The sequence below is a fragment of the Bos taurus genome, chromosome 11 (genome assembly GCF_002263795.3).
Source record: "Bos taurus isolate L1 Dominette 01449 registration number 42190680 breed Hereford chromosome 11, ARS-UCD2.0, whole genome shotgun sequence".
In the NCBI taxonomy this organism is placed as follows: domain Eukaryota; kingdom Metazoa; phylum Chordata; class Mammalia; order Artiodactyla; family Bovidae; genus Bos; species Bos taurus.
Window position 1 is genome coordinate 103,733,961 of NC_037338.1, and position 13,874 is coordinate 103,747,834.

General features: G+C 61.0%; 1 protein-coding gene across 10 annotated transcripts in view; it reads right to left on the bottom strand.

Annotated features, from left to right (window-relative positions):
* The window catches only part of CCDC187 (coiled-coil domain containing 187), a 52,839-nt gene that overhangs the window by 10,675 nt on the left and 28,290 nt on the right, over positions 1-13,874 (bottom strand). For 7 of the 10 annotated variants that reach the window (XM_059891887.1, XM_024999633.2, XM_059891886.1 and 4 more), the window contains exons 10-18: positions 9,547-9,599; positions 9,097-9,210; positions 8,765-8,886; positions 8,586-8,677; positions 5,185-5,264; positions 4,414-4,601; positions 2,840-2,927; positions 1,562-1,708; positions 503-660 (exon numbers count right to left, since the gene is read on the bottom strand). In XM_059891887.1, the coding sequence (XP_059747870.1) occupies positions 503-660; positions 1,562-1,708; positions 2,840-2,927; positions 4,414-4,601; positions 5,185-5,264; positions 8,586-8,677; positions 8,765-8,886; positions 9,097-9,210; positions 9,547-9,599 (1,042 nt within the window). The remainder of the gene's footprint in view (positions 1-502; positions 661-1,561; positions 1,709-2,839; positions 2,928-4,413; positions 4,602-5,184; positions 5,265-8,585; positions 8,678-8,764; positions 8,887-9,096; positions 9,211-9,546; positions 9,600-13,874) is intronic. The other 3 variants (XM_059891881.1, XM_059891884.1, XM_059891883.1) reach the window with 3 other exon arrangements.

Consider the following 13,874-nt stretch of genomic DNA (forward strand, 5'->3'; position numbering starts at 1 on the left):
GCAAGCTGAGGCCAGTGGCCCCGCATCCAGGCTTTCAGAAAAGGCCAAGCTGCCCTGACCGGGGGAACAGCCCATGCCAGCCTCGAAAGGGGGTGCCTGGCAGCTAGGGGGTCCCAAGCACACACCAGCCACCCAGGTCGGCCCGCCTGCCCTGTGTCACTGTGCCCCACCGCAGCCCTGGGGATGGTGGCACCCCTTCCCCATTCAGCAGACGAGCGGGAGGACACGCCCCGGCCAGTGGCCCAGCTGGGAATGAGCCGGAATCCCTGCGCTCCTTCCAGAGGGCCAGGCTTCTCCCAGCGGGCCAGGGAGGTTCTGGCCTCAGCTGCCAGCCCCGTGGGCCAGCTGGTGGGGCAGGACCCCCCTCCCAGTCCCCGAGCATCCCCGCCTCTCCTCCCTGTGGCCAGGTGCGCAGGGCCCAGCAGCTGTGACACCACGGCCACCCAACAGGCAAGGCTTTTAATGGCAAGTGCCAGGGCCAGGGCTGCCCGTGAAGACTCACTGTGGGACTGGCGGGCTCTCGCTCCTCTGAGGGTACTGGCCGAGGGGGCTGCCAGGCGTGTGCCAAGCATGTGAGGAGCCCTGGGCCGGCCCCTCCAGCTGCTGGGGGCTTGTCTCGGTGCCCTCCTCCCGCCTGGCCTTGACTTCGGGGCTGGAACTCTAAGAGAAACAGCACAGAGGGAGCTGGTCCATCTCCCCTCAGGACAAGCAGGAGGCGGCTTCATGTAGCAGCCGCCACGGCAGGGCGGCCAGCGGCTCGGCAGGCAGCCGGCTCCCGTGAGGCAGCAGCGGGCTGGCTGAAACAGGGGTCCTCAACTCACGGGAGCCCCACGGTCCGTTGCTAACAGCCCCCAACAGGTGCAGACAAGAGGCCCAGAGCTGGGGGAGCCCTTGCCTGGGGCTGCCCGGGTCGCCGGGCTGGAACCCACAGAGGTGGCGGCTGTGGAATGCGGCAGCCCTGGGCCCCTCTCCTGCAGGCTGGCCTGGGATGACTGGGGTGACTGTTAAACTACCCCAGCTGCTCTGCAGAACCCAGTCCACCACCCTCCGCCGCCCGCCGGTGAGACAGTCGCCATCCCCAACCTGCGGGAGAAACGCTCGGCCTGGGGACAGGCGCCTGAGCTTGTCCTCACCGCCTTCCTTCTCCCTGTGATGTGGGGACAGGCCGCAGGAGCAAGGACACACCACCACTCAGCTCCCGAGGGGCCGGCCTCTCAAGGGGCCTGGGCCTCTCCCTCCTTCCTGCCTCGCCCCCACCTCAGCCCCACCAGCCCCCTCCACACTGCCCCAACCCTGCTCACTAAGCTCCCCACGTCCGGGCCAGAGCACTTTCCAACCCCGGGGAGTCTGGTTCCTCCTCCGGGCCCAGCCAGGCAGCCCAGGCCAGGAAAGTCTCGTTGGCCCCTGTAGCAGCTGCTGCCCCTCCTGCCCGACCCTTCCGAATCCCTTCCCACCCTGGATCACGGGTGTTTTACACAGGACTTGCACGTGCCCAGGAAGCGGCCAGTGAGCAGCGTTTCTGGCCATGAGCCAAGCCCCCAGGCTGGGTGAGAACACCTACCTGAGGCAGCCACGTCCGGTCCTGAAGCTCTTGCTGCAGGAGGGCCGCGGACCTCTGCACGGAGACGATGTCCTTCTGCTGCTGCAGGAGCAGCTTCCTCTCTCGGTGAGAGGACAGGTGAAGGGTCCGCAGGTACCGGATGCCCCTCTGAACCAGAGGAGCACACGTTGGCACCCGGAGACGGGGCGGGGCAGCTCTGGCACTGGGGACCCCTGGCCCCTGCAGATGTCCCTGTCCTTCTCATCCTGCTCAGTCAGGAGGTCCTCCCAACCCCACACTTTGGCCTCCCCTGTCGCTTGGGTTTGGCCATCAGCCGGCTCCGGCAGGAGGCAGGAGGGAAGCTGGGGTGCTCATTCCTTGGGCACCTCCAAGCAAGGCTGGCACAAGCCGGCTGTGCCCCTGCCATCCCCCACCGCCCTCCCACTCGCCAGGTCCCGGGCTCTATCCCTGACTGTCCCCTGGCTCCTGCTGCGTCTCTGATGGCCACCCTTTGGCAGAACCACCTTGCTGGGACCGCATCCCCCCAGGGGAGGCAACAGCCTGTCCAGGTCAGAGGAAGAAACTAAGGCTCGGCAGGGCTGGGTCCCTCGCCCCAGTGGGCAGGGCCCCGACCCAGAGGCCACCAACGTCTCCACCCACAACAAGGGACCCCAGGGTCCCCGCCTCATTTGATAACTGGAACCCTTCCATCCCTTCCTCACGGTCTCCTGGGCTCCTCCTGCTGCCCCTCCGCCTGGGAAGCCCCACACCTACCACCCCACCTCCCTGGTCCACACAGGTCCTACAGGATGGAGGTCAAGCCCACCACCAACCCTCCCGTCGCAGCTGAGGGACCCCAGGAAAGACGAGCGCCAGCCCCGGCCTCAGTCTCTTCATCCAGCTCCCACCCCACACAGGGCTGTCTGGAGACCGAAATCAACGGACACCAGCATAGTGGCCCCTGACCCCAGATGAGGAAACTGCACTCAGAGAAGCTGCGAGCCCCCTCTGAGGTCAGAGGTCCATGCTAGCTGGGCCAAGCCCTCCAACAACCCCACTGAAACACGCACGGCTGCAGTTCTCCCCTAATGAGGCTTGGAGAGGCCTGGCCACTGTACAAAGGCTGCAATGGTCAGAGCACCGTGCTGCCCCCACCAGCTCTGAACGCTCCCCTTGCAGCCCTGAGAAGCCCTGGAGGGTGCCAAGCACCCAGGAGTTCTGTGGTGGGGTGCTCGCGTTCCCAGCCCCCGGAGAGCAGCAGGAGCCCCTGGGGGTCGCCCGCCGGGAGCCCGCCCTTACCAGCTCCCGCTCAAGGTAGCTGAGGGCCTGGTGCTGCTTCTCTGCCAAGGCCACCAGCGCTGCGTAGCTGCCAATGCTGTTCAGATACCTGGCAGAGGAGACGGCTTGACTGGACTGACTGCTGACCTTGGGGCCTGCCCGTGGGTGTGGAAAACCACAGTCCTGGCCAGCCCGAGCCATCCAGGTGGACCTGGCACGCCCGGTTCTCACGGCAGGGCTATCAGGAGGAGATGGCCGTGCGTGGGCAGGCGGGGGAGCCCCGAGGGGCCCAGTGGCCCCAGTCCAGACTTCATTCTTCCCATCCCCTCAGGACCACCTTTGGGCCTGGAGGGAGGAAGGGAGGACAGCGTATTTCCCATGCTGGCACCCCAGCCCAGCCAGAGGGCCCTTTTGGGAAGGTGGGAGTCATCATGGAATAGAAGACCCCCAGCCTGGCACAACTGTAAACCACCAGTAATCTTAACTGGAATGAGCTATTCGGAGACCAACATGGGAATAACAAGTAGCTGTAAAAAACGCGTCCTCATTGACATGAATTCCACTTCCACAAATCCACCTTAAGGAATTCTTCTCTGGGATGTTCAGGACTCAGGGCACGGAGCTGGAGACGCCCCAGAGGTCCAGTTAGAGGGCGGCTAAGGGGGCTGCTGTCTCTGCGCTGGGTGCGCTGAGTGTTGTAACGCTCGTGCAGGGACAGGGAGAGGGCTTCTTGACTTTTAAACGAAAACTCAAGTTACAACGGCGTGTCAGTTCAGTTCAGTTCAATCGCTCAGTTGTGTCTGACTCTTTGCGACCCCACGGAGTGCAGCACACCAGGCCTCCCTGTCCATCACCAACTCCCGGAGTTCGCTCAAACTCATGTCCATAACGATTCGGTGATGCCATCCAACCATCTCACCCTCTGTTGTCCCCTTCTCCTCCCGCCTTCAATCATTCCCAGCATTAGGGTATTTTCCAATGAATCGGTTCTTCGCATCAGGTGGCCAAAGGATTGGAGTTTCAGCTTCAGCATCAGTCCTCCCAATGAATATTCGGGACTGATTGCCAAGGCAATGGCACCCCACTACAGTACTCTTGCCTGCAAAATCCATGGATGGAGGAGCCTGGTAGGCTTCAGTCCATGGGGTCGCTAAGAGTTGGACATGACTGAGCGACTTCACTTTCACTTTTTACTTTCGTGCATTGGAGAAGGAAATGGCAACCCGCTCCAGTGTTCTTGCCTGGAGAATCCCAGGGACAGGGAAGCCTGTGGGTTGCCGTCTGTGGGGTCGCACAGAGTCCGACGCGACTGAAGCGACTTAGCAGCAGCAGTAGCAGTCTATTCCAAATGCTGTTTAAATACCTATCTGTGTATCTCCCTTAACAAGATCTGCCAAGACAGCCTGGAAAATGGGCAGAGATGATCTCGCAGATGTGGGGCTAGGGGAGGTTTCAAAGCCACTGTATTCACCTTTTGGTACTTTTGGTCGCATCAAACTTTCTCCAAACGCCCATGACCCTAGGTAGCAGCGCTTTACCCTTGGGGTACCGAGTGGGAGCGGGGCGGGGGCCCTGCGCGGCGCGCACGCGCTCACCCTCGCTGATGCTCCAGCCAGGCCAGCTCGGCGCGCGTCTTCTCCTCCAGCGCCTTCTCGCGCAGGCGCAGCAGCGCGGCCTGGTGCCGCGCGCGCAGGTCCTCTTCCCGCAGGCTCTGCTCCAGCATCTGGATCGTGAAGCGGCTGAAGGGTACCGGCGCCGCGCTCCGGGGCCTCGTCCGGCTCCCCTGCGATGGGGCGGGCCGACCGGGGCGTGTCACCACCAACGCTGAGTGTCTCCGAGTGGGAGCAGCACCCAACTCCCCCCGGAGGAGGCTGCGGCCTCCAGGGAGCGTTCCCGGACTGGCCGCCCCAGTGTTCTCCATGTCGTGCCCCTCTTCCCCGGGACACGTTACTGTCCTCCTCCCAACTGGGGGCTCCCGAAGAAGGCAGGGTGGGATCCTTGCCCTGTTGGCCCTGCACTCAAGCCGGCCACGTGCTTGTGCTCTGGATGGGTTAGGAAAGACTGGGCCCCTCCCTGACATGTGCAGTCAGCACTGCCTGGGCCAGCCCTGCCCCAAACCATGTCACCTGTCACCCCAGCCCTGAGGAAGGGGCTTGAGCAGATGTTGGCTGGAAGGGTGGGTGGTACCCGTGGCAGGGAGAGCCTCCCTTCACACAGGACCTGCAGCAGAGTCCCCCTGGGTGCAGGCTGTAGGAGGGGTGGGTCTCAACGCCTGATGTCCCCAGGCACGGAGAACTGCATCCCCTACCTCCTGCCAGTGCCTCCCCTGGGGCCCACTTGTGAGTCCCTTCCCTGGGGTTCTGTACCTGGAACCTGAGTTCCTCCCAGAGCCTGGCTGGAGGCAGCTGGGAGGGGCGCTGGGCTGGTCTCCCTTCCTGCATAGGCTCTGAGGACAAAAAACAGGCATGGCTGGTCATATAAGGTTCCAGGGACCTTTTTTACAGGAAGTCTTCACCAATCTAGGGTGTCTGGGCAACTTAATCTACCACCACCACCACCACAGCACAACCCTCCCCACCCAGACACAAAGCTTCAGCCGAATCTTCAAGAGGCCATGAAACGGAGCAGGACTGTATGGTTCTTCCCTCCACAAACACCCCAATCCCAGTCATGTCCCTGACCTGCCTTTATCTAAAAAAGACTTTAATCAAAGAATAAATGTAATCAGAGAAGAAAATACAGAAATTAGTCCTGAATGTTCATTGGAAGGACTGATACTGAAGCTGAAACTCCAATCCTATGGCCACCTGATGCGAAGAACCAGCTCATTGGAAAAGACCCTGATGCTGGGAAAGAGTGAAGGCGGGAGGAGAAGGGGACGACAGAGGATGAGATGGTTGGATGGCATCACCAACTCAATGGACATGAGTTTCACCAAGCTCCAGGAGTTGGTGATGGACAGGGAAGCCTGGCGTGCTGCAGTCCATGGGGTCGCAAAGAGTTGGACACGACTGAGCGACTGAACTGAACTGATGTATACATACACACATATATACACATACGGGTATACATACGTGTGTATGTCTGTGTAGATACATAGATACATAAAATTTAAAAGTTTCTTGAGTGTTTACAAACATAACAATGTATTGTGGAGTTATAAAGTAAAATGCATGACTACCGTGGCCTAAAGTCCAGAAGAGAAGCAATGGAGGGCTGTAAGGTCCTCCTGTTCTGGGTGAGCCGGTGGAATGTCACGTGCAGATACACCAGAGGCGCTGTTGTAAATCCCAGATCAACCACTGAAGCCAATTACAGCTCAGAAGCCAACAACAGAGAAAATCGAATGATAGAAAAATACTTGTTTGACCCAAAAGAACGCAGAAAAAGAAAGGAGAAAAGGCCAGTTGAGACAAAAGAAAATAGCCCGGTGATAGACTCAAAAGCTAACAACATTGAGACTTCCCTGGCCGTCCAGTGGTTAAGATTTTGCCTTCCAAAAAAAAAAAATCTAAACAAAAAAGAGAAAGGAACAAAACAACAAAAAAACCTTTTCCTTCCGATGCAGGGGATGCAGTTTCAATCCCTCCCACAGGCCTTTGTGACCAAAACTCCAGAAACAAAGGAAAAACAATATTGCAACAAATTCAATAAAGACTTTAAAAAATGGCCCACATTAAAAAATATCTTTAAAAACTCTAACAGTAATGATAATTCTGTTCAATGGAAATAGCTAAGCACTCCAGGTGAAAGGCAGAGATTGCTGGATTGTATAATAAGACAAAAGAGCAAGATCCACCTACGGGCTGCCTCCAAGAAACACACTTGAAATAGGAAAACACACATTCGTTACAAGTGGGAGGATGGAGAGGACAGACCGGCTGGACTGTCTGATGCTAGCTGTGGGGACGCAGGAGTGGCTGGATCAGACACAGCAGGCCGCGGAGCAGCGCGGGTCGCTGGGGACAGAGGGCTGTCCCGTGAGGGCAGAGTTTTAAAGGGGTGGGTCCACCAAGGGCCAGGGTAATCCCAAATGATGATGTTCTCAACACCAGGGTTTCTTTTCAAGAGCTCACAGGACATCCACCAAGATAGATCCACATCTCTACATATTTGGGCTCAGGTCCGTCTAGTCAAGGCTATGGTTTTTCCAGCGGTCATGTATGGATGTGAGAGTTGGACTATAAAGAAAGCTGAGCACTGAAGAATTGATTATTTTGAACTGTAGTGGAGAAGACTCTTGAGAGTCCCTTGGACTGCAAGGAGATCCAACCAGTCCATTCTGAAGGAGATCAGTCCTGGGTGTTCTTTGGAAGGAATGATGCTAAAGTTGAAACTCCAGTACTTTGGCCACCTCATGCGAAGAGTTGACTCATTGGAAAAGACTCTGATGCTGGGAGGGATTGGGGGCAGGAGGAGAAGGGGATGATAGAGGATGAGATGGTTGGATGGCATCACTGACTTGATGGACGTGAGTTTGAGTAAACTCCAGGAGTTGGTGATGGACAGGGAGGTCTGGCATGCTGCAGTCCATGGGGTTGCAAAGGGTCAGACACGACTGAGTGACTGAACTGAACTGACCATGAGGAAATTAAACCGCAAGTCCATCATAGGAGCAAACAAGTCCATCATATGCCACCAGGGAGCGTGGTTAGTCTGCCGCCACCAGCTCAGCCACGGCTCAAACTCCCAGAGGTTGTGCTGGGCTGTCCCTGCAGCCTGTACACAGGGAACTCTGTTTGCCAACACAGGATCCAGTATCCAACTGGATATGCACGGGGCCAGCACCTGAGAGGCCTCAAGGAGTGACCACTCAGAGGGACAGAGGTGGGCATACTGGCAGACCTGGGAAGGGTGTGGGCTTTCCTGTTCCCCAAGGGACAGAGATGGGCTGTATTCAGGATTTCAGCGGGAGGGTGACAGTCACCCTGAAGGTGACCAGAGCAGGACAGACAGGGCTGGACGACCCGCCCACCACACCTCCTTACTTGGCCACGCCCCTCGCTGTTGGGTTGTTTCACTCGGCATCTAAGCAAAAGCTTTCTTGTTGTAGTCCGGGCTCACTGCCCCCCAGTTTGGGTGGGTGGGGGTGGTGTGTCTGCTAACTGGCTCCCTGGCTCCCTGCTTGCCCTAACGAGCAGGAGGCAGTGATACTTGATGGTGTGTTGTGGCATCAGTCAGTTCAGCTGAGTCCTCAGTCGTGTCCGACCTTTTGCGACCCCATGGACTGCAGCACACCAGGCCTCCCTGTCCATCACCAGCTCTCGGAGTTTACTCAAACTCATGTCCATCGAGTTGGTGATGGCATCCAACCATCTCATCCTCTGTCATCCCCTTTTCCTCCTGCCTTCAATCTTTCCCAGCATCAGGGTCTTTTCCAATGAGTCAGTTCTTCGCATCAGATGGCCAAAGGATTGGAGCTTCAGCATCAGTCTTTCCAGTGAATATTCAGGACTGATTTCCTTTAGGATGGACTGGTTGGACCTCCTTGCAGTCCAAGGGACTCTCAAGAGTCTTCTCCAACGCCACTGTTCAAAAGCATCCATTCTTTGGCGCTCAGCTGTCTTTAGAGTCCAGCTCTCACATCCATGCATGACCACTGGAATACTTTCAAACCCCAGTTCCACCGGCCCCATGAGGCCATGGGCGGGTCACCCCCTCCCTGGCCCCTCTGTTGGGCACCTGACCCAGCCGCCCCCTCGGGGCCCACGCGGGGCACTAGCTGTGCTGTCCGGGTGGCTGGAGGGTCGGTTCTGAGACCACTCACCCGCGTGAGCTGACGCATCCGCCCAACTCTTCTTTCCGTCCTGGGGACCCAGGGAGGGCGCGGCCGCATCTTGGCCTGGGAGTGGCTGTGAGCTGCCAGGTGAGAGAGCGCTGCAGACTGTGAGCCACGTGGCCCAAGACCCCCACCCGGCCCCATCGTACGCTGGGAGGAGGCCACACCTGGGTCTGGCTGCCGCGGCACTCTGAGACGTCCTCGCCTCCAGATCCACACGCACCTGCGGTCGCTCCAGCTCCAAGGCCGCCCCTGGCCTGGCCTGGGTCGAGTGCTCCTCCCTCAGCTGCTGTGAGGACAGGAAGGAGGCGGGTGTTGTGGAGGGTGGACCAGGCGGGGTCCCAGGAAGAGCAAAGGGCCTACCCTGAGGGCAGCTGCACTCGGAGGCCCTCGGCCGGGCGGGACCCACAGCCCCCTTCCCCAAGCTGACCCGACCCACGCTTCCCACCAGCCTTTCCTAGGCTGGGCCGGGCCGCAGGGGGCAGGCTGGCCTGCTGACCTCCAGCCTGGGTCTGGACAGCAGCTCCCCCAGGGCCTTCTGCGTCTCCCAGACCTCCAGCTCCGCCTGTCGCCTAAGGAGGGCCAGCGCCTGCCCCTGCTCCCGCCAGTCCGGCTGCAGGGAGGAGAGGAGCAGCCTCAGGACTCCCCGGGGCCCCCGCCTGCTGCCCCCGCTCCCTGGCAAGGCCCCCGCCTCAGAGGGCAGGCAGTGTCACCTCCAAGGACTGGACCCTTACAGAGCGTCCCCCCGGGAGGACCACTCCGTGCAGCCCACCACCCTGCTCCCCAGCCCGCAGCCTCCCCGCCTCGGCCTGGCCGGGGCCTTGGCCTTCCTTCCTGCTCCAGGCTCCCCTCCCTCCCTCTCAACTCTGGGGCCCCTGCCACTCAGCCTCAGGGGGTGAAAGCTGCTCCCGGTGGACCCCCAAACAGAAGCGGCCTAAAGATTACACACCTTCAGGGACTCCAGGAAGCTCAGCGACTTCTGCTGGACATCAGATAGCGGACCTGCAGAAACCACAAGAAGCGGTGGCTGGGCGGCCTGGCCTGGCCTGGCCTGGGCCTGCAGGACACGCGCTGGGAGAGGACCCCTTCCCTGCGCGTCCAGGGAGGGTGGGCAGGGCCCCCAGCCTGTGGGGCAAGGAGACAGGTTGCTGCCTTACCGTACCCTGCCCTCTCCCGCGGGGGTTGGGGGGCTCTTCCTGCCTGCCCTCGGCCACCCTCCCCTGGGAGCAGGGACCCCAGGCTGCAGACACATGGCCGGGGCCAAGAACACAGGCCTTGCTGCCAGACAGGCCTTGGCTCATCACTCACTCGCTGGGTGCCCTGGAAAAAGCGCTAGTCCATGAACGCCTCTGCGGGGACACCCCGTGGTAAGATGCTCTGATACCCAGTGGCTGCCCTAATAAGGGTCGCAGCCCCATGGGTGTGCGGTGACCTAGGCCACAGGGCACAGCCCTGCGGCCTCCCTGAGACTGTCCAGAGTGCAGGCTCAGAAACCTCAGGCTCCCCAGGTGGCCGAGGGCTTCTGGTTCCCGGTGGGGGCCCCAGGGACCCAGCCTGGCCCTTCGGAGGTTGCCTGGGGTGGCGGGGGGTGACTGTAGTCAGAGGCGGGGGCAGCGAGCGTCGCTTCCTCTGGCCCTGCCCTCCATCTTCTTGGCAGGACCCCTGTGAGAGCCGGCAGCACGGAGGATGGGGGCTCCCCACCGGGGAGAGGCCTCGTGTCTGTGGACGGCAAGCCCTCCTGGTGGCTCTTGGACGAGCTCCTGCTTCATCCCTAGTGACTGTGCAGAGAGGAGGATGGCGCCCTGCTTCCCAGAACAGAGCAGCTCAGCATCCCACATTAGAGCGGCCAAAGAGCTGTAAACAGCAGCCAGCCGGCTCCCGGGCGCTTCCACGGCCGCTGAGGACTCTCTGCAGCACGGAGCCCAGGGGAGGGGCGGGGGCTCCGGCCAGCTGACATGCGCGGCACTTGGGGGCTGCCTGGCATGTTCCCCCACGCTCCCAGCTGCCTGGCAGTTCCCTGGAGAAGGGGCCACTCCTTTGCTTTTGTTTGTGGCTGGAAAGAAGGTGCCCCGTCCTCCACTGAGTTCCTGCAGATCCTCTGCCAGGGGCCTGGAAGCTTCAGAGAGCCAAAGCCCCCAGAGCTGCTGCTCCAAGAGGTGCAGACCTTTCCTGATTATTCCTGGCCAGGCCAGCACCCCGACAGGTCACCAGGGAGACCCCGGGCTGTGGGTCCCCGAGCTCTGAGCTGCGATCCGGGAGAAAGCAAGTGTTCCCCGAGACGGATGCGGCCCGGGCCGCCGAGCAGCTGGCCCTGCTGAGCAGAGGACGGTTCTGGCCTCACTTCCCAACTCCTGATGACCACTGGGGAGTGGCCCCAAGAATCCAGCACGACCTGCCACCCCAGAGCGCCTGGCAGCCTTGTGGCTCCAACAGGACGATTAAACACATACGTGGCAACTGTTACTGTTGCCAACGGCGACGGGGACGATGAGGACCAGGTGAGCTCTCCCTACCGCACTGCGGCTGGGGGCCCGCGGCCTCAAACCAAAACAAAGCCGACGGGGCCCTGCCTGGGCGAGAGGCTGCCGTGCCTGGGGGCCGGAACCTTGCTGTCCGCTGGCAAGCCTCCCTTGCTGCTCACGTTTAAACTTAGAGGAAACAAACATGTAAAACTTCACTCTTCAGTAGCTCTGGCTGTGTCCCAGAGGCCCCCACAGCCACACATGGCTGCTGGGCGCCAGATCATACGGCCCAGAACTTAGAACATCTCTGTCACTGCAGAAAGTTCTGTTGGGCTGGCGCTGCTGCCAGTGGGAAAGGCTGGGCCCCAGTCCCCGCTCTGCCATTCACTGTCAGGTGGTGGGGGTTATGCCCCTCTGGGCACTGGCTTCCTCTTCCGTGAACAGGGGCATGAGCTTGGGACCTGCCTGGAGGCAGTGTGACACCAGTGAGCTGCCATGTGTGACACAGACAGGCCCAGGGGGCCTCGGGGCCTTTAGGAAGTCATTCACGCATTCAGCAAATATTCCCCAAGCACCTGGCCAGGCAGGAGCCGGGGCTGCAAGGAGAGACGGACCCTCAGGTTCTCGTGGCCCACAGAGACAGAGGCACACACGTGAGTTTCACTCCCACCAAGCACGCTGAGACGGGCGAGCAGAGCACCCGACCCAGCCCGTGTCATCCGGGAGACTTCCTGGAGGAGGCGTCTGGTGGGAGTGCACAGCGCCTGTACTCTGGGTTGTGCTCGCTGCTTGGTGGTGGGCTGCCGAGATCCTGCTTGGCTCTTGGCCTCCCAGCAAGGCGGCCTGCAGGCAGAGCTGGGAGAGGAGCGGGTTTTTCTGGAAGACCCGGCACTTGGCCTGGCACCTGGCCTGCTGGGGTTCAGCCAAGTGGGGGATGGGGGCCTGGCCCACAGCTCTGCCCACACAGACCTCAGAGGCTCCAGGAGGCTGTCTTTGTGGGAGGGGGCAGGCTGGGGAGGAGCACCTGCCTCGGCTCTGCTACTTGGGGGGCACAGCGGGGGAGCGGGGGCCCCCTGGCGGGCTGCAGCCAGGCACCCTCGCGCCAGGCCCCTCCTTCCTCGGGAGGTCTGTGGCCCAGCCCCTTGCCCGCTGAGAGGCACCCCTGGGGAAGAGGTAGCTCGGCACAAAGGAGCTGCTGATCTGTTTTCCTTTGCCCTCCCCTGGCTCCCCACCCAGGCTACCCACTCGAGTGGTGACTCATGGGAAAGCTCGCACCGTTCCCACCGTTGACATGTGCTCCACGGTCCAGGCGTGTCGTCCTCTCCACTAGCAGCGGACGGCCCTTCCCTTTGGGATGTTGAGAGGAGGATGCCCTTGTCTGCCCTCCCCATGGGATCTGGGTGGGTCTGCCTCTCCCCAGAGACACTGTACCACCTCCCTGCCACCACCCCGGGCATGGCCCACCCTGCATGGGCAGACACAAGTACAGGGCACACATGGGCTGTGCAGCCCGAGAGGACAGAATCAGCTGGCATTGCAGACCAGCAGGAGTGGAGGCCAAGGGCACTGCTGTTGCCCAGCCCACTGCTTTCTGTCTCGGGCCCTGAGTCCCAGTGTGACCCCGTTTGACAGACCAGGCACAGCTGATGGTCCCAAGGGGCCAGGGCTGCCCGAGTCAGAGGCACCCCAGCTCCCAGTTCCTGCTCGGCCAAGACGACGGAGAGGGGTGGACAGAGAGCTGGCATCTGAGCCCAAGTCCTGGTCCCAGCCCGTCCTGGGCACCCAGACAGCTCATGCCCCTCACTGGGCCACACTTCCTGGAAACTGGTGCTGGAAGCGTCCACCCACTTCTGGGCAGACTCTCCCCTTGGGCATTGGTTGCCCAGGATCTGACAGCTGCAGTGGTCATTGGGGCATCTTTTGATTGCCCACCACCTCCTAAAAGGCAGGCTGCTTGAGGGCAGGGCCTGGTGCCCGGTCCATGCCAGGCTTGGCAGGTCCTCAGCGAGCTGGTGCTGAGTGAGCAGAGGGAGGGTGAGCCAAGAGACTAGCGAGCTCCTGGGCAGCCCCCTCCCCAGGCTGGGAGGGTCTCCCAGACCTTGGGCCGGTGGGGGGAGGTTGACTGCCGGATGGAGTGACACAGAGCCCTCCTTCTCAGAGGGCCCGGGACCCCCAACACACACACACGTATCTACGCGCTCACACGTGCCCACCCCTGGTCCGCAGAGGGCTTTGTTCCCCACCTCTTGCCCAGCCTGGCCTCAGGGGCCCTCTGTCTTCCAGGGAGGGGCAGGTGTTTCTTGGAGGCACCGCTGCGGGTAACGCCTTGGGAAGCTGCTCATCCATGAGGGGTCCTCCACACCCCCATTGCCTAGTGGCAGCTCTGAGCCCAGGACGGTGGGACGCCAAAGCGCAAGGCTGAAATTCCTCCTGCCCGCCTCTCCCCCGGGCACTGGGAGGTCTGGGGGACTGCTAACTGCCCCCCAGGCCTTTCACAGGCCACTGGACCCCACAGGCCTCACCGCCCTCCTTGTGAGACGGGCAACTCTGCTGGGCCCGTAAGGAGGTTTTATTTGGGGCTGCTCCTGAGCAGGGCAGGGGTCGGGGTTCACTCTGAATGCACCTGCAGGAGCCCAGTTCTCCTACAGATGTGAGCACGTCTTATTCTTATTTTGGAGAAAACCAACTGAAAAAGGATAAAACGGATGCACATCCCAGACCTCTCCAAACAGCGCTTGGTCCCCAGCGCCAGGCCAGAGCCCTCCATCTGTCCCCCTCTCTGAGCCCCACTGGGCAGAGCATCCCACAGGCCGGC